Here is a 24,918-nt window from a genome sequence, read left to right on the forward strand (position 1 = left end):
GAGAGAGAGAGAGAGAGAGAGAGAGAGAGAGAGAGAGAGAGAGAGAGAGAGAGAGAGAGAGAATGCTAAGTATACTTAAAATGAGATTTACTTTAAAGTAAGCCCAATTGTTTTTTTTTTTAGTACAGAGACTCTCAAGCAATATTGGGAAAAAATGGCACCCTTTCACAATTGTTTTTTTTTTTAAAGTTTATACTGGCAATCCATTAAGTATAATCAATGTGTCAGCCTTTGTACAAAAAAGGTGACATTACTGACCGACTGCCAGGAGGTCATGTGTTAAGAATTGTGAATTCCCTTTCATATTTTTATTCAGTTTGTCATACTCAATGGCTGTAGACTTTCCTAACATTTTTCATCAGTGGCATATAGAGTTTGTTATATATGTCTTTAATTTAATTTTTACTCTGTTATATGTAGTGGCCTATTTAAATGTTTCATGTATCTTGCTGTAATAAATTAGTGTATGAATTTTAGTTTACATGTGTCTTTTTTCTCCTCTTCCCATTATTAAGGTGCTTTCCATTTTGTGATAGTTTTTTTTTTTGAGGTATTATACAAGTCTCTAAAGGGAGGGATAACAGATGAACAGTTACTGTGTTTCACTGCTATCTGTGAAATATTAAAAGAGTCAGAAGAAGGTTTCTGGCATGTTGAACAGATTCTTTATAGAGATTTATGAAAAGACATAAACAAGAATTTCACAGGATTAGAAGAAATGGGTTGGTTGAAACTGTGTTTGTAGAAGAAGTTACCTACCCCAAAGAAATCATGCACCCATTGAAGTATTGAAGTAGGCAACTATTCATTTTGAGTAACATTTAGAACTATCTTCCTAATAATGTCTTATGCCCAGATGTTGGTGATACAAAGATGGATAGGACATAATACCTGCCTTGAAGTATCTTACAGTCTAATAAGTAGAGATGACAAGAATGTGTAATTTCGTGGAAGAGTCTAAAGAAAGTGCTATGAAAGAAACCAAAAAGGATAGATTACATCTAGTTTGTGGGATTGAGGAAGTCTTATTTAAGGAAAAGATCTAAGTTAGGCCTGGCAGGAAGGGTAAGATTTCAGGATTTAAAGTTGAGGAGCCCATTTCAGGCATAGGAAATGGTGATCAAAGGCATTGAAACTGAAGAGGGCAGGCTGAGGATGTTTAATTTGTCTAGAATATATACTAAGAAGGGCAGTTGTAATAGGGAGAGCAATAACCACAATAACAAATTTGCATTAGGCTTTCCTTATGTAATCTTATGTGAGTATTATCCCCTGCAGAGAACTTCAGTTAACTTAAGAACCTGAGTCTCAGAGCGCTTCAGTGTCTTGTCTGTGGTCACACAGCTAGTCATTTGTATAGCTAAGTCATGAACTGATTTTTTCTCTATCTTTAGTCTAGAGCAGATGATGGAAACTCTAAGTTAACTGAGTTTCTATTTTTTAAAGTAAGTTTTTCATTTATATTTTCTCTTTATTACATTGTCAATAGTTTCCCCAAGTATTCTTCCCTTTCTTCCTCCCAGAGAACCATTCCATATAATGAATGGTAATTTTTGGAGAAAGAAAAAACAAAAACCACATGACTGATTGATAATATTGAAAAGCCCCCAAAGTTGTGCAATGTGTAACACTTGTGGACTTTTCGCCTCCATGATGGGATAGTTTGGTGATGTCCTCTTATATCTCTTCATTTAAATCTTGTTTGATCTTCATCATTTTGTCACATTGATTTTTGATTCCATTTACATTAGTGTAGTTGCTGTGTATATTATTTTCTTGGGTTTGCTTGCTTCACTTTGCACCACTTCATACAGGCCTTTCCATGTTTCTCTATGTTCATCATACAGGTAATTTCACATGGCATAGTGATATTCCGTTACATTCATCTACCACAGTTTGTTTAACCATTGCCTAATTGATACGCAGCTGCTTTGTTTCCAATTCTTAGATATCACCAAAAAGTGCTTCTGTAAATATTTTATAGTATATGGGTATTTTTTATTGGTGGCTTACTTGGGACATAAGCCCATTAATGGAATTTCTGGTTCACAGGGTATGTACATTTTAGTCACTTTATTTGCAAAATTCCAAATTGCTTTCCAAAATAATTATACTCTTTTATAGCCCCACCAACAATGTATTAGTGTGCCTATCATTCCTCAAACCTTCCAACTTTGCATATTGCCATTTTTGTGGCCATTTTTGTCAATTTGCAGGTTATGAGGTAAAACCTCATGGTTGTTTTAATTTGCATTTCTCTTCTTATTAGTGATTCATGTGGTTGTAAATGCTTTTCAATTCTTCCTTTGAGAACTGTTTTATCCTTTGAACACAAATCTATTAGGAAATATCTATTAGTGTGTGTGTGTGTGTGTGTATTGTTTATATAGCTTGGATATGAATCCCTTACCAGAGAATATTTATACAAAGGCTTTCTTTTTCCCCATTTAACTGCTTCCCTTCTTATCCTAGGTGTGTTACTTTGTCTATGCAGAAGCTTTTCAGTTTCAAGTAATTAAAGTTATCTCTTTTATTTTTTTGTAATTGCTTCTATCTCTTATCTGGTTAGGAATACATCTCCTACACATAACTGTGAGAAGCATATGATCTGTAGTTTTTTTATAATATGATATTTAATATTAAGGTCACATGTCCATTTAGACTATATTTTGGAATATGGTATAAGGTGTTGGTCTGAACTTAATTTCTATCAGACTGCTTTTGAATTTTCCCAGCAATTTTTAACAGATAGGGATTTTTTTCCTAGGTAATTTATGTTTTCCATTTTATGAAACATGGGGTTATTGAGTTCTATTATTTCCGATTCTTTTTTTGTCTAGTTTGTTCCATTGATCTACCTTCTACCTCTCTATATTTTAACCAATACAGATGGTTTTGATGAATGCTACTTTATAGTATAGTTTGAGATCTGGTCTATTTCCTCCTTAACCCTACTTCTTTTAATCATTTCTCTTAATATTCTAAACATTTTGTTTTTCTAAATGAATTTTGGTATTTTGTCAAATTCCATATTTTATCCCCTTCGGAATTTGGTTGGTATTGTATTAAAATGTGAATTAATTTTGTTGAGTTAACTGAATTTTAAGGACATATGGATCAGGGATAGATTCATATTTTTTATGCTTTTGTTGATTGGTTGCATCCTAAAGTCTATTTTCATGGGTCTTAATTTCCCTTTACATTTTATAATGCCTCTATGATGTTTTGATATGAATAAATTTTAAAATGCTGAGTCAGTCTTTTGTTTTATTCTTTGTTTTAGGTCAGCCCGCACTTTGCAACCTGCCTCTGGGGATGAAATCTCAACTAATGTGTCTGTCCAGCTTTATAATGGAGAGACCCAGCAACTTGACATCAAATTGGAAAACATTGGAACTGAACCTTTGGAGAAACTAGAAGTCACATCAAAAATTCTCACCACCAAAGGTCTGCTGGCTTGCATATCTCAGATTACATTATTAGAAACTGCTAACAAGCCAAATTGATTCAATGGCCAGATCCCACATCCTACTTCTCAGTAGAAGAGCACAAATAATTTCCCCATGCTTCCCCAAGCAAAAATATATTCTAAGACCATCACACCTTATTGCTGTCAGTTAATTTGCCTAGAGAGTTAGCGCTACCTTTCAAACGAACAATTTTGCTTTTTTGATTATCACAAAATAAGCATAACACTTAAGATATATAGAACATTTAGCAGGTAAAAATTGTCATGTCAAGTCAGAATCAGAATCCATCCAATTCTGTATTCTTTCTGGAGAGGGTAGTGACACTAAGAGGTTTGTAAAAATTTGTAAACACTGCATACCTCTAGTACAATGCAGCACTTAGCACAGTGCCTGACACATAATGGGCACTTAATAAATGTTTATTGATTGATTAATAGTTCTCATTTTCTCTCAACCCCATAAAATTAGGGTTTATAGTTCGACAGAGCCTTAATTGGAGGCTACCTGAGATACTCTTGTGTTCCAACCTCCAACCTATTCGTGAGTTTCTGTGCAGCATGCCAGAAAAGTAGTTGTTGAACCACTGCTTAAGTGCTTTCAGTAATAGAAAACTCATTGTCTTATGAGACAGAGCTTTCCATTATTAGAATAGTAGTAATTATTAGGAAGGTCATTTGTCTTCAGCACTGATCTGCCTCCTTGTAACATCTGCCTTATGATGCTAGCTGTGTCCCTTAGTGTAACACTGAATGAGTCTAATCCAATATTTGGTATATAGTAAGCACTAATAATGTACTTCCCAAGTTGTTATTGGAATCTTTGCCTATATCCTTTGGTAGGCCTACAAAGCTCTCTTCTTTTTTTCCCTAGGAATATGGTCATCAAAATGTGAGAACATTGTAAGGCAATTAAGGTGGTTAGACTATATACTACTACTAGCAACAATAAATAGAGTAATATATAGAGGACTTTTGTGAAGATATTTCTCCTCTGCAAGTTTCAGTATGTTCTGGAAGGATACCTTGGAGCTAGAGACATACTTATAATACTTTATAGCATGTTAGGGCAGATGTCATTATCTTCAAGTGACATACAAGACTTAGGTTCAAATTGTACCTCAAACATGTACTCGCCACATGACCCAGGGTAAGTCATTTAATCTCCCTTGGCTTCAGTTTCCTCCTATGTCAAATGAAAAAGTTGTATTTGATGGCCTCCAAGGTCTCTTCCAGCTCTGAATCTATGATGTTATGATTCAGTCACATAGTTAGCAGTTATAACTGAGACTCCAACTTAGGTTTTCTAAGCCCCACATTGTTTCTTCATGTAATAATTAGTATTCTTAGAATCATAGGTTTTAGAACTGAAGAGCATCTTAAAAGTCATCTAGTTCAATCATCACATTTTACAGATGAGGAAATTAAGAGCCAGAGAGGTTAAGTGATTTGGCAAAATCATTGTGATATTAGCTGTGATACTCTCACAGTTAATAAGCTAACAGAGCTAGCATTTGCTTCCAGGCCCTCTCACTCTAATCATTGTTCTTTATGATGGAGGGAGAGAGGAAATTCCTTTCTCTTATTCTTCCCTACCCTAATAATAATTACAGACCAACTTTAAATCAATCAGGATATAAGGCACCAAGCATGGACCCAGGACTATGTGTTTTGAGGCACAGAGAAGGAGGAGACAGTCTCTCTGCATAAGGACCTGATATTCTGATTGGGGAACAAGAACAACATGTGATAGATAGGACACTGGAGTCAGGATCTGAAGAGTCAGTAAGGTCCTTGAGATCAGGGACTTTCTTTTTCCTTTATTTGTATCCCCATTAGCACAGTGCCTGGCACATACTAGGCGTTTAGTAAATATTTATTGAATGATTGTTGACTAATTTGAGTTCCAACCTGGCAGCTCAATTGTTGTGACTTTTGCCAAATCTTTTTACCCTAGTCCATTTGTATTACCTCACAGGGATGATGTATTGAGAATGAAATGAATGTCCAATAGGCTGCCTCAGTAAAGCTTATTGTTTGTGTGCAAATCACTCCCTAGTCCCTCCCCCCCACCCCCCAACCCAGGCTGGTGGCCATCAGCATTTTACAAACTACAGGAGGAGAAGGGACAAGAAAGGTGCTTTCAGCCATGTTGATATTCCTATCCTGCCCCAGTGTCTACCAGTTACCCTATTCTCTTTTGCTGGTTTATAAATGATCATCACATGGCTCCATTCAACTTGTGATTTCATCTGGTCTGGGCCTTTCCCCACTTCTCTGTCCTCCATGCCTTAGGCTCCATAATCTCCACTCAATGCTTGAATGACAGCCACTGGCCAGTGTTCAGTTCCTTGCTTGGACAATTAAAGACATAGCTGGGGCCTCCTCCTTTAGTTTCTCCATCAAGACTGCTACTTCTTCCTCAACCCTTTCTAATTTCTTTTCAGGTAGGATGGAGACTACTCTTTGCCAGTGACTGCCTTCTTGCTTCTTTTCAGAAGTAATACTAATACCAGCTAGCATTTACATAGCATCTACTATGTGCTAGGTACTATGCTTATTATTTCATTTTTTATGTCATTTGATCCTTACAACAACCCTGTGAGGTAGGTGCTATTATTATCCCTATTTTACAGATAAGGAAACTGAGGCAAACAAGTTAAGTGACTTGCCCAGAGTCATACTGCTAGTAATCATCTGAAGATGGATTGAACCCAGATCAAGAGCAATATCATAGGAACCTGGGAAACTGTTGATAGTCTTCCTAGATACAGACAAATACATGGCTCACCAAAGTTTCCCTGGTAATAACTCTGGGGGCGTTTCAGTTGTGTAAAATTGAGTTATTACTTTAGAGGAGGGGCATTAGTACAGTTCTGGGGAAATTCTAAAATGGTAAAGAATAACAAGGTAACGGCAGTAGCAACAATAACAATAATAATTACATGTACATTTATAGAGTGCTTTAGGGTTTATAGAGCTCCTCAGTGTTGGATTGTAGGGTACTTGTTGAAATGCTGTAGGTGTTAGAAAGCAATTATTAGGAACTTGGCCAACTAGGACAGGCTTCGTGGACATGGTAGGACTTGAGCTGGGGCTGAAAAGATGTGGTAGGATTTAGCTAGGGAGAGAAAATAGGGGAATGATCCCTCGTGTACCTAAGTCTTTATAGTGAGCTCTGTGTTTAAAGATCTTCCATTGTACTTTTTATACTTTATGGTATTATAAAATATACCATCTTGAAATATTAAATTCAGATTATATTCAGTCCCACAGACATTTCACCAAGGTTTTTCCTCTCATGATGTTAACTAGTTTGCAGTAGGTTTTAAACATTTGCTTTAGAAATTCTAAGACTGAGGTAATCTTTCTTTATTTTTCATGTATGCTTAAGGTAATTCCTAATTGTAAAGAAAGTATTAGAGTCCTCTGGTACAAGTGCTGCTCAACCTGGATTGGAGCCAAATTGGTGTGCATATTGTCTACTTGGCCCCAGAGGGTAGAATTGGGACCAGTAGGTACAAACTTCAGAGAATTGGGATTCAGTTCAGTTTTAGGAAAGTATAGTGGAGGGACCTCACGATGAAATTGGCTTCCTTGTTCGTGATAGTAATAACAACAACTATTAAGAATAACTGCTCTAGACTAATTAGTCTATTTACATTTTTTCACAGATTCTTAATTTAAGAGCCTAGGTGCACTTTGTTGAACCACTCACATGTACTTGTTTGCCTCCACCTAGGCTGGGCCTGGACACTTCATTATCTGGCACTCCTCCAGTGGTAACATTCTGTTCCCCTTAAAACATTTGGGCTCATAGGTTTCAAGCATAAAACGGGTTTTATTTGTGCACTTAAAGCATTCTCATAGGAGCCCACAGAAAATTGAGAAAGTCTCCAACCTTTTCTGGAGGCCACTCTTTCTAGGGTCCTATATGTTTCCGGTGTCTTATTCTGCTTCCCTGGATGAGACCCCCACACAGCACAAGCTGTTTCCTTGGAAAGTCCTTCCCTTGATAACTCCTCTTTAGTCCTTAATACCCCATGGCTCCACTCCTATCCAGCATTCCAGGATTCAGTTCTGAATGACTCCAGGTCTTCCAGGTACTCAACTATCTTAAGTCTTTAATTCACTTTGGCTCTTCTGCCTCCTCTCTCTTCCCTAGATCATTGGGTTACTTTCTGTTTAACCCTAGATTGTTTTCCAGAAGTTGCATACTACTGGGCCAACTTCTCTAATCTTCTTCAAAATCTTGTAGAAGATTAAACTCTTGGACTGACTTCAGCTCTTATTCCCACTCTACTTCTCCAAAACTTTTCAGGAAGACCTGGAGAAGAGAGTGGCAGAACTAAACCCTTTTAGTACATTCTCCTTCATAGAGGAAGGTCTTGCAGTATAAGGGAAGGGCAGAGTCTATTCCTCTCTGAAATTCCTTCTTGCTACACTGAATTATAATGATCACAACTATATCATGAATTGTAGTTTACAACCATATTTCCTCCCAAATACACTGTGAGTAAGGTAGCATAGGTACTATTCCCAATTTTACAGATGAGGAAACAGGCCTGGTGAAATTGTAACCAAATACAAGGATCCACAGTAAAGCATTGAAGTTAGGGTCAAAACCCATGTCTTCTGACTTCAAGTCAGAGTAGGGGAAAAAGGGGGAAGGCTGGTTGGAGGGTCATACCTTCAAATAGGTTGGTAGAACCTAATTTCTTAGAAAGCAATACATACTTATTTATGTCTAATGGTAGCTAAGGGGTGGGGGGGAGGGAAGAAAAAAATTTACATGATAATTTTGTATATTTTAAAGGAATAACAAGTGTGGATAATAGATTTGCAGTTTCATGTACGGTCATCTTTTTAAGAATTGTACTGTTATTGAAATGCTTATTTTATTCCATAAATTAAAAATAAAATAAAAAAAAAGAGAAAGCAATGAGTCCTTTGCCCCAGGGGGAAAAAAAGAATAACTGCTCCAATTTATATAGTACTATGAGGTTTACAAGACACTTTAGTTATAACAAATCTGTGGGATAGGGAGTACAAGTGTTATTATCTCTGTTTTTTATAAATGAGGAAACTGAGTCTTGGAGAGATTCAGTGACTTGTTCAACATATCTAGTGTCAGAGCTGTAACGTCCATTTCCCCCCATTTTGCTAGGTTGCTTCATAAAGATTGAGAAGGGATTATTGACTAGTTGCCATTCAATGGCAATGCCTACATGTATACTTTTTATTTTAAAGTTGATTAAGCAAATACAAAAAAGCCAAAAAGTTGTGAAAGTTATACTGTTTCTCCCCGCTTCCTCCCCCATCGGAGAAATTTAAAAAGTAGAAGTGTTTCTGAGAAACGGTAAGTAGGTATGTTTAAGCAGATGTTAGACTTGTCAAGGATGTTGTTGAAGAGATTCCTGCTTTGTGTGGTATGAGGTCTATTGGTAAGGCTGATAAAGCTAGTTGACCTCCTTGATCCTTTCTAAATTAGATTTTCTCTTTCATTGTATGATTTTCTGGTCATTTCCTTATCTCTATACTTATCACATGCATTCCTGCCTTATTGCCTTTTTTTCTAATTATTTCCTCTCACTGAAATGCTCTTTAAAGTTCATTTCTCCTGTTAAGTCCTTGCTTCAAGTGCCTCATTCACTTGTGCAGGTTGTGACCCCTCTATATTTCATCCTGTGTAATTCTTGTCCACCTTTTTGTGTAAATTTGCTTAGGAAGATCCATTCAATGTACTGGAGGCCTGCCTCTTGCTCTCTTACTGTCTTGAGAAAATGTGAGCCTCCTCCAGTGGTAGTAGGTTCCCTCTTCCTGGGGGTCTTTAAAGTAGTGACTAGATGGCACTTGTTGGGTGCGTTGTTGTGAGGATTACGTTTTGGGTTTGGGTTGTGCTAGATCATTACTATGCTTCCTTTTTCCTCTAAAGTTCTGTGATTCTGAAATACGTTATATTTATGTAGCATTATGGGTTCATAAAGACAGAGCTAAAAGTGACTTTAGTTCCTCCTCTCATTTTCCAGATGTAGAAACTGAGTCCCAGAGAAATTCAGTAGCTTGCCCATGAAATCAAACAGGTTGTAGATGGCAGAGCCAGGATTTGAATTCATTTTAAAAACTCACATCTTATCTTCACCCCATGAGGAAAGTTAGCTAGGCGTTTATCATCCCTATTGTATAGGTAAGACACTTGAGGCATTGAGACATTGGGACTTATAACTTATCTTTTGGCCATTTCAAACTGGATGTCCCAGACTAAAAATCTTAATATTGTACTGATCTCCTCACTCAGGTTCACCCTCTGTATTCAACCTGTTGCCAATTCTTTTCTTTTCAACCTTCACCACATCTTTCTCGTACATCTACTTTACTCACACAGCCACAACCCTAGTTTTGTCACTCATCACCGATTATTAGCACTATTGCAATAACCTTCTCACTCATCTCCTTCCTCGAGTCTCTCCGTAGTATAATCTATCTTCCACTGAGCTGCCACGGCCATTTTTTTCAAGAGTATAACTGTGTTAATTCCCTACTCAGGAAGTTTCAATAGTTCCATCTTATTTCTAGGATCAAGTATAAACTTTTCTTCTTGACTTTAAAGCTTTTTATAACCTGTCCCCCTTCCTACCTTTATGGTTTTCTTAAACTTTATTCTCCTTTGCACATTCTACAGTCCAGCAAGACTGGCCTACTTGCAATTTCTTGAACATGGCACTCCCTTCCTGTCTTAGTGCTCTTCCCCTGGCTCTTCCCCATGCTTGGAGTGCTCTTCCACTTTTCTATCTCTTAATTTCCCAGGCATTTTCAAGACTCCCACCATCTGCAGGAGACTATTCTCTTTTTGCCATTCATTCTGTCTCCAGTGCTTGGAATGGTGGCTGATGTGGATAGTAAACATTTAATGAATGCTTCTTGACTGATAATTTTAGAGATGGAAAGATCCTTAGCGTATGTCTAGTTCTTTCATTTTACAGATAAGGAAACTGAAACCCAAGGTTAGGAAGAGACTTACTTGCCTAAGTCCATACAGTTAGAGCCCACAGTCCTCATCTTCCTCATATTTTACACTGAACCATTCTGCTTTAATCCTTGTACATGTATGTATATATGCAAAAATCTATAACGTCTACATTTTCAAACAAATGCATTTTTAAATGAAAAATTAAAGCATTCTTATCTTATTCAAGTCCCAAGATGTAATAAATTTTCTTATGAAATTAAATTCATGCAAATAAACCATTTGCTTCCAAAATATACAAAAGGGACTAATTCCTGTCATTTATGTTCTACAGTAGCAAAAAACTGTCAGCATTAATAAATGGACTGCAAAATAGAAGAAGCTGTGAAAATAAAATCTTAAGCCGAGAAGATGAGTAAGACTGAGTATTTGAGCAGGGGAGGGCAGCAGAGACAATAGAAAATTAAGTTGTAGAACTACAATAATGTCTGTTACCATCTAGGTATCAACTTTGTTTTAGTTCTGTTGAGTTTAACATTGCTTTGAAATTCTGGATTTTTCATACTCCCATTATTGACAATACATTTTAGAGAAACACATTCTCACTTTGCCCACTCTTGTTAGCACCAAGTTTTTATCCAGCGCTTGAGTGGATATTTAAGTGTTTTGGCCATCTACCTTGCCCTTTGCAAAACTACTGTTGAGTTGGGGTGACAGCAATAAATTAGGTGCATTCTGGGTGAAATATACCATTTAGTTAGCATATGATACCTGTAAAAATAGCTATGAACATTGTATGTGTGACCCATAGACTAGTGCTGCAATTTTTTGTTTAGATTAATTGGGCTCAATTTTCGGTGGTTCCTTACCCTTTTCTCTTTCTTTTTCTCCAATCTTTCTCCTCCTCTCCCCACCTCCATATCATAGTTTTGGCTCATTTTGTCCTTTCCCAGAGTTTCCACCATAAACTTCAGACTATAGCTTTCTTGTCTAGGTTTCCACAAATGTATGTAAAGGGGCCTTAGTTTACATGTGAACATTCAAGATAATAATGTATCAGGACAACTTTATGCTACCTTATAGGGCAAAATGAAACAAGGGGTGCAAATATAATTCTTTTTCTAATTTGTCCCACCTTTTCCCCAGAGATAAGTCCTCTTGATTCATAGCCCCACCTTGATTTGAACTCCCTTTGGAAGGCAAATGAACTTGGACCTCTGGAGATTCTAGTGGGACTAGATATTTGGAACTAGTCCCAGGATTCATCCCTGGGACTCATACTGATTTCCTGCCTTATGATAACTACTCTTAAGACTTGAACTTTCTCTTCCTTACCCCTCATTTTGACACTAAAAAAATGAACTTGCAGATGCTAAAGAGCAATTTATGGTATCTGAAATACTCATGGTAGTAGTTGAGGACAAACACTAGATATTTGCACCAATTTAAATCAGTCCCTTACTGTTTTTCTAACTTTGGAGTCACATGCTAGAATGAATCTCAGTCTGGGACACACTGACACTTCCCCAGAAGGCTGGGGTTCGGGCACTTCCATCACTTGGCCCTGTGGTTCCTCTCTTCATGGCTGCCATCTCTTGGACTGAAAGTTTTGCAATGGCTTGTCCATGACTAGACACAGGAATCAGATTGAGGTTTGGGAACATTCCCTGTCGCTCCTGTAAGTGAGAGTATGTACAACTGTAATGTGGCCATCTAAGACTGCCACGAGTAGCCCGGCGGAAGGCTTTTGGGATATGTAGACTTCTCCTTTTCCATTTCCTTTTCCTGGATCTAGGTCTCTTCTTAGATTTTTTATTTTTTTATTTTTTTATTTTTTTGGTATCTGCTCAGTTCTCACTTTGAATATCTCTGACTCACCACTGTAGTTTTCTGGGTCTCTTTTATAGGCCAAGTTCAGAGGGATGATTCTGACCCATAATAGTCTGAACCTGCCACAATCAGTCATCCTCATTGAAGTAGGAATGAGTTGTGAAGTACTTTCAAATGGGCACATTGACATCCATCATAGATAGATTAAAAAGTCCCAAATAAAGTTTCACCTTGCTGTAAACTCATGAAGTTGATCCCGTATTCATGATGAAACCCCTAGCGATGCTAGGCATACTAGACAGTTACGAAAAAGTGTCATGTAAAGTGTGAGAAAAAACAGTTCTTACCATTGTGGGGGTGGGGGTGGGGTTAGGGGTACTAGGGACAAGCACTTGTGGTCCAGAAGATTCCTGGGAGGGCTGAGATCTGAGTGGAGCCTGTCATTCATTCACTTTTACCTTTAATTCTGTAGATGTTGTTTATTGAATGCCAATAGAACTGAACTGACTGGAGATGGAGTAGAGTAAGATATAAAAATTAGTTGGTGTTTACTTGGAAGTGGATATTTTTTTTCATTTTATTTATTTATTTTAATTTATCAATAATCACTTCCATATGCTTTTGAGTTTAAAATTCTTCTCCTCCTTCCTCCCCACCACCCTCCCCAAGACAACACACAATCTGATATAGGCTATACATTTACATTCATATTAAACATATTTTCACATTATTGATGTTGTAAGTAGAAATTAAAACCAATAGGAGGAACTATCAGAAAGAGGAAACAAAACTCAACAGAAGAGAAAAAAAATAACAATTCGGCTTCCATCGTTCTTTCTTTGGGCATGGATAGCATTTTCCATGACAAGGCTTCTGGAGATGTCTTAGATCCTTGTATTGCCAGGCAGGGTTAAGTTTATCAATGTTAGTCATCACACAACGTGGCTGTTATTGTGTACAATGTTCTCTTGGTTCTGCTCACTTCACTCAGCATCACTCCATACAAGTCTTTCCAGGTGTTTCTGAAGTCAGCCTGTTCATCATTTCTTATAGCACAATAGTTTTCCATCACATTTATATACCACAACTTGCTCAGCCATTCCCCAATTAATGGGCATCCTCTCAATTTCCAATTTTTTGCCACTACAAAAAGAGCTGCTATGAATATTTTTGTACATGTAGGTCCTTTTCCCATTTGTGTGATCTCTTTGGGATATAGCCCTAGAAGTGCTATTGCTAGGTCAAAGGGTATGCACATTTTTATAGCCCTTTGGGCATAGTTCCAAATTGCTCTCCAGAATGGTTGGATCATTTCACAACTCCGCTAACAATGCATTAGTGTTCCAATTTTCCCACATCTTCTCCAACATTTATCATTTTCCTGTTTTGTCATGTTGGCCATTCTGATAGGTGTGATGTGGTGCCTGAGAGTTGTTTTGATTTGCATTTCTCTAATCAATAGTGATTTAGAGCATTTTTTCATGACTATAGATGGCTTTAATTTCTTCATCTGAGAACTGTCTGTTCATATCCTTTGACCACTTATCAATTGGGGAATGGCTTGTATTCTTATAAATTTGACTTAATTATCTATATATTTTAGAAATGAGGCCCTTATCAGAGAGACTGGTTGTAAAAATTCTTTCCCAATTTTCTACCTTCCTTCTAATCTTAGTTGCATTGGCTTTGTTTGTGCAAAAACTTTGCAATTTAATATAATCAAAATTATCTATTTTGCTTTTCGTAATGTTCTCTATCTCCTATTTGGTCATGAATTCTTCTGTTCTCCATAGATCTGACAGGTAAACTATTCCTTGATCTCTCAGTTTGCTTATAGTATCAGCCTTTATATCTAAATCATGTACCCATTTTGACTTTATTTTGGTATATGGTGTGAGATTTTGGTCTATGCCTAGTTTCTGCCATACTCTTTTCCAGTTTTCCCAGCAGTTTTTTTTGAAGAGTGGATTCTTATCCCAGAAGCTGGGGTCTTTAGGTTTATCAAATAATATATTACTATAGTCATTGACTACTGTGTCTTGCATACTTAACCTATTCCACTGATCCACCACTCTATTTCTTAGCCAGTACCAAGCAGTTTTGATGATTGCTGCTTTATAATACAGTTTAAGATCTGCTACCACTAGGTCACTTTCCCTTGCATTTCTTTTTATTAATTCTCTTGATATTCTGGACCTTTTGTTTTTCCAGATGGATTTTGTTATTATTTTTTCTAACTCTATAAAATAATTTTTTGGTAGTTTGATTGGTATGGCACTGAATAAGTAAATTAGCTTAGGTAGAATTGTCATTTTTATTATATTAGCTCGGCCTACCCATGAGCAACTGATTTTTTTCCAATTATTTAGATCTGATTTTATTCGCGTGAAAAGTGTTTTATAATTGTGTTCATAGAGTTCCTGAATTTGTTTCAGGAGGTAGACTCCTCAATATTTTATAATGTCTACAGTAACTTTAAATGGAATTTCTCTATCTCTTGCTATTGGTCTTTGTTGGTAATATATAGAAATGCAGATGATTTATGTGGGTTTATTTTATAGCCTGCAACTTTGCTAAAGTTGTTTATTATTTCGAGTAGTTTTTTACTTGATTCTCTGGGATTCTCTAAGTATAACATCATGTCATCTGCAAAGAGTGGTAGCTTTGTTTCTTCTTTGCCTGTTCTAATGCCTTCAATGTCTTTTTCTTCTCTAATTGCTAAAGCTAATGTTTCCAGTATGATGTCGAATAACAGTGGTGATAATGGACATCCTTGTTTCACCCCTGATCTTATTGGAAATGCTTCTAGCTTGTCTGCATTACATATTATACTTGCTGAAGGTTTTAGATAGATGTTATTTATTATTTTAAGGAAGATTCCATTTATACCTATGCTCTCTAGTGTTTTTAATAGGAATGGGTGTTGTATTTTGTCAAAAGCTTTTTCTGCATCTATTGAGATGATCATGTGGTTTCTGTCAGTTTTGGTGTTGATATGATGGATTATGCTGATAGTTTTCCTTATATTGAACCAGTCCTGCATTTCTGGTATAAATCCTATCTGGTCATAGTGTATTATTCATGTGATAAGTTGCTGTAATCTATTTGCTAATATTTTGTTTAAAATTTTTGCATCTATATTCATTAGAGAAATTGGTCTATAATTTTCTTTCTCTGTTTTGACTCTTCCTGGTTTAGGTATCAGCACCATATTTGTATAATAAAAAGAATTTGGTAAGATTCCTTCTTTACCCATTTTACCACATAGTTTATATAGTATTGGAATTAATTGTTCTTCAAATGTTTGATAGAATTCGCATGTAAATCCATCTGGCCCTGGAGCTTTTTTCCTAGGGAGTTCATCAATGACTTGTTCAATTTCTTTTTTTGAGATGGGGTTATTTAAGTATTTTACCTCCTCTTCTGTTAATCTGGGCAATTTATATTTTTGTAAATATATATCCATTTCACTAAGATTATCAAATTTGTTGGCGTATAGTTGGGCAAAATAATTCCTAATTGTTGTTTTAATTTCCTCTTCCTTGGTGGTAATTTCACCCTTTTCATTCTTGATACTAGTAATTTGGTTTTCTTCTTTCTTTTTTTTAATTAGATTAACCAGAGCTTTATCTATTTTATTGGTTTTTTCATAAAACCAGCTCTTAGTTTTATTAGTTCAATAGTTTTCTTAATTTCAATTTTCTTAATTTTTCCTTTGGTTTTCAATATTTCTAATTTGGCGTTTGAGGATTTTTAATTTGTTCTATTTCTAGTTTTTTTAGTTGTATGCCCAATTCATTGATTTCCTCTCTTTCTATTTTATTTATGTAAGCATTTAGAGATATAAAACTTCCCCTAAGAACTGCTTTTGCTGCATCCCTTAAGTTTTGGTATGTTGTCTCATTATTTTCATTCTCTTGAATGAAATTATTGATTGTTTCTATGATTTGTTCTTTGACCCAGTCATTTTTTAGGATTAGATTATTTAGTTTCCAGTTATTTTTTAGTCTATCTTTACATGACCCTTTATTATATATAATTTTTATTGCATCATGATCTGGAAAGGATGCGTTTACTATTTCTGCATTGGACCTTGAGGTTTTTATGCCCTAATACATGGTCAATTTTTGTGTATGTGCCATGTACCACCGCGAAAAAAGTATATTTCTTTCTATCCCCATTCAGTTTTCTCCACAGGTCTATCATATGTAACTTTTCTAATGTTCTATTCACTTCCTTAACTTCTTTCTTGTTCATTTTGTGGTTAGATTTATCTAGTTCAGAGAGGGGGAGGCTGAGGTCCCCCACTAGTATAGTTTTGCTGTCTATTTCTTCCTGTAACTCCCCGAACTTCTTCTCTAAGAATTTGGATGCTATACCATTTGGTGCATATATGTTTAGTAATCATATTACTTCATTGTCTATGGTACCTTTTAGCAGGATGTAGTTTCCTTCCCTATCTCTTTTGATAAGATCTATTTTTGCTTTTGCTTTGTCTGAGATCAGGATCGCTACCCCTGCTTTTTTTTACTTCAGCTGAAGCATAATATATTTTGCTCCAGCCTTTTACTTTTACCCTGTATGTGTCACTCTTTTTCAAATGTGTTTCCTGTAAACAACATATTGTAGGATTATGGTTTTTAATCCAATCTGCTATATGCTTCTGTTTTATGGGAGAGTTCATCCCATTCACATTTATGGTAATGATTACTATCTGTGTCTTTTTCTCCATCCTTTTTTCCCTCCTGTTTATGCTTTTCTTTCTCCTTTCTCCTTTTCCCCCCTCACTAGTGTTTTGCTTTTGACCAGCGCCTCCTCCGGTCCCACCTCCCTTCTATTATCCCTTTCCCTTTTCTTCCCCTTTACCCTTACTGCTTCTTCCCTCCCTTCTATCTCCCTTCCCTTTTCTTTCCGCTTTTCCCTCCTACTGCCTATAGTGCAAGTTAGATTTATATACCTAACTGATTATGTTATTCCCTTTTTGAGCTAAATTTGATAAGAGTAAGGTTCAAACAATGCTCATCCCCCTCCCTTCTTTACCTCTGTTCTAATAGGTTTTTGTGTCTTTTCCTGTAATGTGATTTACCCTTGTCTGCCTCCTCCTTTCTCAGTACATTTTCTTAGCTCAGACCAATCCACTTACTTGGATCCATTTAACCCACTTGATTAAATTTTTTTTTTTATCATTACATCAAAGTCAACTTATATCCACTCCCTTTACGTATACTCCTTTAACGTGGTATAATAACAATACAGTTCTCAAGAGTTGCAAGTGTCATCTTCCCTTGTAGGGATGTAAACATTTTGCCCTTATTAACAACATATTGTATCTTTCTGTCCCATTTACCTTTTTATGTCTCTCTTGAATCTTGTACTTGGAGATCAAATTTTTTGTTGAGCTCTGGTCTTTTTATCAGGAACATTTGGAAGTCCCGTATTTCGTTGAATATCCATCTCCTTCCCTGAAAAATCACACTCATTTTCGCTGTGTAGTTAATCCTTGGCTGTATTCCAAGCTCCTTTGCCTTATGGAATATCACGTTCCATGCCCTATGGTCCTTTAACGTAGAGGCTGCAAGGTCCTGTGTAATCCTGACTGTGGTCCCATGATATTTAAATTGTTTCTTTCTGACTGCTTGCGGTAATTTCTCTTTAATCTGGCAATTTTGGAATTTAGCTATTATATTCCTTGGTGTTTTCAATTAGGGATCTTTTTCAGGTGGGGAGCGATGGAGTCTTTCTATAGTTATTTTACCTTCAGGTCCTAGGACTTCAGGCCCTTTATGATTTCCTGAATGATATTGTCCAGGTTCTTTTTTTCATCATGACTTTCAGGTAGGCCTATAATTTTTAAATTGTGTCTCATGGATCGATTTTCCAGGTCAGCTGTTTTATCCATGAGGTATTTTACATTTTCATCTATTTTTTCATTTTTTTGTTTCTGTTTGACTGATTCTTGCTCTCTCATAGAGTTATTAGTTTCCATTTGTTCAATTCTAATTTTTAACATATTGATTTTTTCTGTTAGATTTTGTACTTTCTTCTCCAATTGGTCAATTATATTTTTAAGGGATTTATTTTCTTCATTGTACTTTTTTTTCAACTGGCCAATTGTGTGTTTTAGGGACTTGTTTTCTTCAGTGCACTTTTTTTCCAATTGGCCAATTGTACTTTTAAAGGACTCCTCTGCCTCTCTCATTTGGCTTTTAAAATCCTTCTTGAGTTCTTCTAAGAAGGCTTTTTGAGCTTCAGACCAGTTCATATTCCCTTTTGATGTTGCAGATGTGGGTTTGATGACAGTGTTGTCCTCTTCAGAATTTCTGTCTTGCTCTTCACTCTTCTCATAATAAGAATCTATCGTACGTTTCTTTTTACTCATGGTGTTTCTTTATTCCCTGGCCTTTAAAGAGATTAAGCTCTCCTGCTGGGGAGCAGAGGGCACTGACCCAAGCTTCTTGTGTTGGGAGCCTAGGTCTTGGTCACTGGCTTTGTGTGCTGGGGCCTCTTATGTTGGCATTTGGAGGCTGTAGGGTTCCAGCAGCTTATTTGGTGTTGGGCTGGAATCAGCAAGGCTGGGACTTTCAGGTAAATCTAGGTTGCCTGCTTTTCCTTTCCTTTAGCTTTGTTTAGCTCCTTTTAGCTAAGTGCTGCCAGGTGTTTATCTGCCTGGGGTCCCTTGCAGTGCTGCCTCCCTTATTTCTGTTGAGGTACTGGGAGACTTCTTTGCTGAAGAATGCTGAGGCACTTGGTGGTTTTCTGAGCTGGTTTCGGCCAGTTACCCCACCCTCACCAAGGCACTCGGAGGTACAGCTGTTGGTGTTTGCCTACTCGACCACCTGGGCTTCGGGATCTCCTCCTGGTTGGCAGTTGGAGGCTGTAGGATTCTGACAGCTTACCTGGTGTTGGGCTGGAATCAACAAGGCTGGAACTTTTTGGCACCTCTAGGTTGCTTTCTTCAGCTCCTTTCAGACAAATGCTGCCGGGTACTTATCCGCCTGGGGCCCTTTGTAGTGCTGTTTCCCTTATTTTTGTTGAGGCACTGGGAGACCCGTTTGCTGTAGAATGCCAAGGCACCAGAATCTCCTCCTGGTGTGCTAAAGTGGGTCTTTCCGCTAGCTGGCTCGAGGACTCCCGGTTCTGTACTGCTCCCCTTCTCCCAGGGTAAGAGGGGCCTTTCCCCTTAATCCCTCTAGCTACCTGGGCTACTGCAGTGCTGCACTCCGTCTTTCTTCTGGTTCAGCTGTTCCAGGGTTTTTTCTAGGGTGATATTTTCTGGGGTTTCAGAGGTTGATAGGGGAGGGTGAGAGGGACTAACTTTTTACTTCACCATCTTGGCTCCTGGAAGTGGTGGAAGTGGATGTTTCTAAAGCACTTTTTATTAATTTGCTTAAGTTGGTAAACATTTTCTGTATAATTTGTTTACTAAGCCAGCCCTCTCTTTCTCAATTGCTATTGCTCCTAACTTTGTCTTTCTGTGAATGGCATCCCCTTTCTCCTAGTTACCCAGGCTTAAAAGCTGTTCTTCGTGCCTCTCTTCTGCCTCAGCCCAATCTGTCTTACACACTGCTGCTGGTGTGGGTTTCTTTTTATATGTTGTAGACCCTTAGGAGATAGGGATGGAATTAAATTGAATTGGATGGATGATGACGAGGGAAATTTCAACCAGGTCTCTGTGGAAAAAGGAAAAGAAAATACTAGAGTAATGGTGTTTTACCGTATTTTCCTAAAGTTGTACACTACTCTTCCAACTTCTTTAGCTTCTCTTAGTCTGTCTGTCTCTTTTTGGATAACTGTTTTTGGGTTGATATCGGAGTCCACAAGTATTTAGTGTGAGGTAAGAGCCTGCCTTCTATTCTTGTTCATGAAAGTTGCAAACCTCTTCAGTTCAAACCAAATAATAAGTTTGGAAAACAACAAAAGGTCAACAATGTTGAAGTTTTCGGTGACTGTTACCAGTGTTAAATTATAGATATAATCAGAATCATTTGTTAATGCAAAATTTGAGTATTGAAATAAGTTACTATTAATTACAGAAAATTATAGAAAATTATTAAGTTGCAAAGGTCACAAAATGCCATTAGTTGTACCTATGTATGTATATAGAAATATATACACTCACTCCTCATACCCAATCTTTGTACAGTGTTTTGTTAATATTCAGCTATCCATCTATCTTTCTATCTATCTATCTATCCATCCATCCGTCCATCCATCCATTCGTCCATCCCGTCAAATTTAATCAGTCATAGCTAATTATGTGCCTTGGCAATTAGAATGAAAAACAGAAACTTAGAGGCTATCTCTTGGAATCTGATAACTACATAAACTTGAGGAGCAGGTTGATGATTTCAGTTTTGATTTTCTACAGTCAGAAAGTCCTAAGCAGATCATAAATTTCCACCTTATACTGTAAAAGCTATATTTGTTTGGTGTTGGGGAATATGTTCTACATAAATGAATTTCTAAACAATCATAACTCTAACACAAAACTCTAACAAAATATAACCATCTTGGATGGAAACATTAAGAATATTCACATATATGATTACAAAGTCCTTATATGCTAGATGGAGATGCCTGCCTTTCTCCATTTCCCCATTCCTGCCTTCAAACACTCTCCTACTTCTAACTTTGTTTAACAATAACAAGAAGTCTTTACTCAGTTGCCTATTATATGAGAGGATGTGTAGTTAGAGAGTAGACCTTGGATTCAGGAAATGTTGGTTTCTGGTCTTCCCTCCCTCTGACCCACATTGGCTTAGTGACTCTGGGCAAGTCAGTCTACACCTCAGTGCTTCCAGACACCTCTTCATGACTATAAATTGCAGAGTAGGTGCCAGTCTGAATTTTTAGAGGGAATTTCTCTATGTGAGTTTCTTGTGCAAATGAAATCACAGATCTGATCTGGGAAAAAAAATATACCAAGTACTCTGCCTCAGTTCTGAAAATATGAAACACAAAATAAAGCAATCCTGTACTCAGAAAGCTTCCATTCTTTGGGGAAAAGCGACATAGTCACAGAAAACTAAATACAAAATATATGTCTTAGCAAGAGTGTGCTAGCTTCTTGGGGATGAGGGGGATCATCTGAAACTTCCTGAAGGAAGTCAGGAAATTTATGCAAGGGTGATGGTATGGTTGTACATCCTGGGCAAAGGGGACAACCTGTGCATTGTCGTATGGACAACATTCTGATGGATAGAACACTGAGCCAGAGCCAGGAAGACCTGGTTTTGAATCTGCTTCAGATACTTACTAGCAGAATGACCCTGGGCAAGTCACTTAAGCTGTCTCAGTCTCAGTTTCCTTCCTGTAAAATGAGGAGATTTCACTTGATGACCTTTCAGGTCCCCTGTAGCTCTAAATGTATGATTATATAAGTACCAAGTAGGACAAGTGGGCTGGAACATAAGAGTGTGTGGAGAGTAATGGTCTTTAATCCTGAAAAGGTGGATGTAACCAGATTATTAAGGTCTTTAAATAGCAGAGGAAGTTGTATTTTATCCAAAGTAGGAATTCTTAAGCTGGGATCTATAAACTTGGTTTTGGTTTTGTGTTGATAAGTGTGTTTCAGTATAATTGACTTCCTTTGTAATTTTCTGTGTTTTATTTTGTGCATTTAAAAACATTATTTTAAGAAGAGATCTGTAGGATTCACCAGACTGCCAAAAGTGTTCATGACACAAAAAGATGAAGAACTCTTGCCCTACAGCAAGAGAAAGTCTGAATCTTCTTGAGCAGAGGAGTACCTTACCATATGGTAAGACCCATGTTTTAGGAATATCAATTTAGTAGCAGTTGGAGACGAGAGAGACTAGATGCAGGGAAATCATTTAGGAGGCTCTTATAGTAGTCCAGGTGAGATGAGGGCCTTAACCAGAGTGGTAGCTATGTGAGTGGTAAGAAGGAGATTGATTGAAGACATATTATGGAGGCAGAATCAACAAGATTTGAAAACTGTTTGGATATGATGGGTGAGGGAAAGGTAAGACTTGAGGATGATTCTGAGGTTGCAGACCTGGATGACTGGAAAGATAGTGATATCCTCAATGAAAATAGGGAAGTTAGGAGAAGGGGAAGATTTTTTGTGAAAAGATAATGAATTATGTTTTAGACATGCTCGATTTAAGATGTCTGTGAGACATCCAGTCAGAGATGTCCAATGTTGAGTAGGACTGGTTCTTAGGAGAGAGACTAGGTTGGAAATAAAGATCTGAAAGACCTCTGTGAAGATCTGATAGTTGAACTGGTAGTTGATGAGATTACTTAGAGGGTGTAGGAAAAGCAGAGAAGAGAGACTGTAACAGAGGCTTGGGATATATCATGCATAGGTGTGAGACATGGTTGATGATCTAGAAAATAATCCATAGATCCTGAGAAGGCACAAAGAGGTAGGAAGAGATCCAGGAGAAAACTGTGTCATGAAAACCCAGGGAGAAGACAGCTTCCAGACAGAGGGAGTAGTTAACAGTGTCAAATGGTATAGAGAAGCCAAGAAATGTGAGAATTGAGAAAGAGGCATTGGACTTGAAACTTAAGTGTTCATTGGTAACTTTGGAGAGAACAGTTTCAGATGACTGATGAGGTAAATAGAATATAATTCAAGGGCAAGGTCAATTTCATTTTTATCTTTTATCCTGAGTTCCTACTATAGTACCATATACATATATTTGCTTAACAAGTATTTATTTAATTGAACTAAACCTTTACTAGTTGAATCACAGGTCACTGAACTTCTGAACCTCAGTTCCTTCCTTTGCAAAATGGAATTAATAGTTCTGTGTGGTCTCAAATAAAGGGCTCCGGAGTTGAAGTGTCTAGGTTCAAATACCAGCTGTGCTGTTTAGCACCTGTATAACCCTGAAGTGGGGTTTATATCTCCATGGTTGCTTTAAGCTCTAAATCTTATGATCCTGTGAACTATATAACAGGATTATTATAGGAAAAATGCTTTGTAAGCCTTAAAGTACAATGTAAATATGTATTGCTATTTTCATCAATAGAGGTAGTACTTTGTAGGTACATTAAAAATATTATATAATATAGTCCATTTAATGATCCCATGTTGACATGACCAAAATAGATTTATGGTTTGAATAGTTTTATAGTTTGAGAGTGACTCCAAATGCAGAATAAATTATTTTCAGGCAAAGCGAAATACACTTTAATTAATACCGTGGGACTTTATATGCACAACTCATTGTAAATTGTAGATTAGGTGACGATGATGGGCATACTGGCCATTACAACATTTAGAATTATGAGTGCTATTTCCAGGTTTCTACTGTGTGTTACCCTGTTATTTTCTTTATATCATGCCTCTTTGGCCTTCAATCTCAGCTTTACGTAGTACCCAAGACAGCCCTCCCTCACATGTTGGACTCCCAGAATAGGTACTCTATGTTCGCAGTTGTCTGTGGGACTGCATCCACCACTGCCAAATGTTTTTCTCCAGTTGATCATAGGAAAGGTGAAAATGTGAAATAGCATAGCAAGAAAACTCCTAACAGATAATAAACTGAAGTCACACTTTTTCATAAATACACCATTAATGGGACCTGTATGCTAGGAATCATACAAAGGGGCATTCATATCAATGGGTGCCAGGTACCTGGTAAAGGTCCAGGTTAGGCCACTCCTCTGATGCTATATATAGAGCTAAGATCTCTTCTTAGGGATAGCAAGCTGTTCTCACTCGACTTTTTCTAAGCAATCTTCTCAGGCCTTAGCTTATCTTCTAATATCTACAGTGCAAGTAGTCTCCATTGGTTCCCTTAGTCACTGCTGAGCATGCAATGTCAACTGAATTTGCTCCGGTATTTATAGAGTGCTTATTCTTATTCTCCTAGGCCCATCTCTTCAGGGATACCTTTGCCATCTCATCTTCAATTTCAGAGTATAGTGGCTAGAGTCTTTTAAGAATAAGGACAAGGTAATAGCTTTTTAGTCATAACCACCACAACTTATTAATAAAAGCAGGTAGAATTCCCCATCCCCCCATTAAATCTTTTTTCCCATAACCCCTATGTCAGTGTGGAACTTGGAGCCTTCTGTTATAGATAACTAGGTAGTTTAGAATAAGATACTCCAAAGATCTCCTTTGCCTTAGTATGTAACTTTATTCAGTCCAGACCAAAAGTTTTAACTAAGGAGACAAGGTCATAATTCTCCATCTACCCAACCTTTCTTCCTGCATTTTTTAAATTAATTTATTTTGATTTATCAACAATCACTTCCATAAAGCTTTTGAGTTTTAAATTTTTCTTCCTCTCCCTTTCCCCCTCCCTCCCTAAGATGGGGTGCAATCTGATATAGGCTATACATACACATTCCTATTAAACATATTTTCATATATTACAATATCATACTAGAAACGTTAGCTTTAGCAATAAGAGAAGAGAAAGAAATTGAAAGTATTAGAATAAGCAAAGAAGAAACAAAGCTATCACTGTTTGCAGATGATCTGATGATATACTTAGAGAATCCTAGAGAATCAAGTAAAAAACTACTTAAAATAATAAACAAATTTAGCAAAGTTACAGACAATAAAATAAACCCACATAAATCATCGGCATTTCTATACATTACCAACAAAGCCCAACAGCAAGAGATAGAAAGAGAAATTCCATTTAAAATTACTGTAGACATTATCAGA

At 37.0% G+C, this 24,918-nt stretch overlaps 1 protein-coding gene across 2 annotated transcripts in view; it reads left to right on the forward strand.

Annotated features, from left to right (window-relative positions):
* TRAPPC9 (trafficking protein particle complex 9) overlaps window positions 1-24,918 on the forward strand; it is a 964,950-nt gene that overhangs the window by 234,967 nt on the left and 705,065 nt on the right. For both annotated transcript variants that reach the window (XM_027844988.1, XM_027844994.1), the window contains one exon: window positions 3,284-3,447. In XM_027844988.1, coding sequence (XP_027700789.1) covers window positions 3,284-3,447 — 164 coding nt within the window. The remainder of the gene's footprint in view (window positions 1-3,283; window positions 3,448-24,918) is intronic.

Source organism: Vombatus ursinus, unplaced genomic scaffold, assembly GCF_900497805.2.
Source record: "Vombatus ursinus unplaced genomic scaffold, bare-nosed wombat genome assembly UNPS02005236.1, whole genome shotgun sequence".
Classification (NCBI taxonomy): domain Eukaryota; kingdom Metazoa; phylum Chordata; class Mammalia; order Diprotodontia; family Vombatidae; genus Vombatus; species Vombatus ursinus.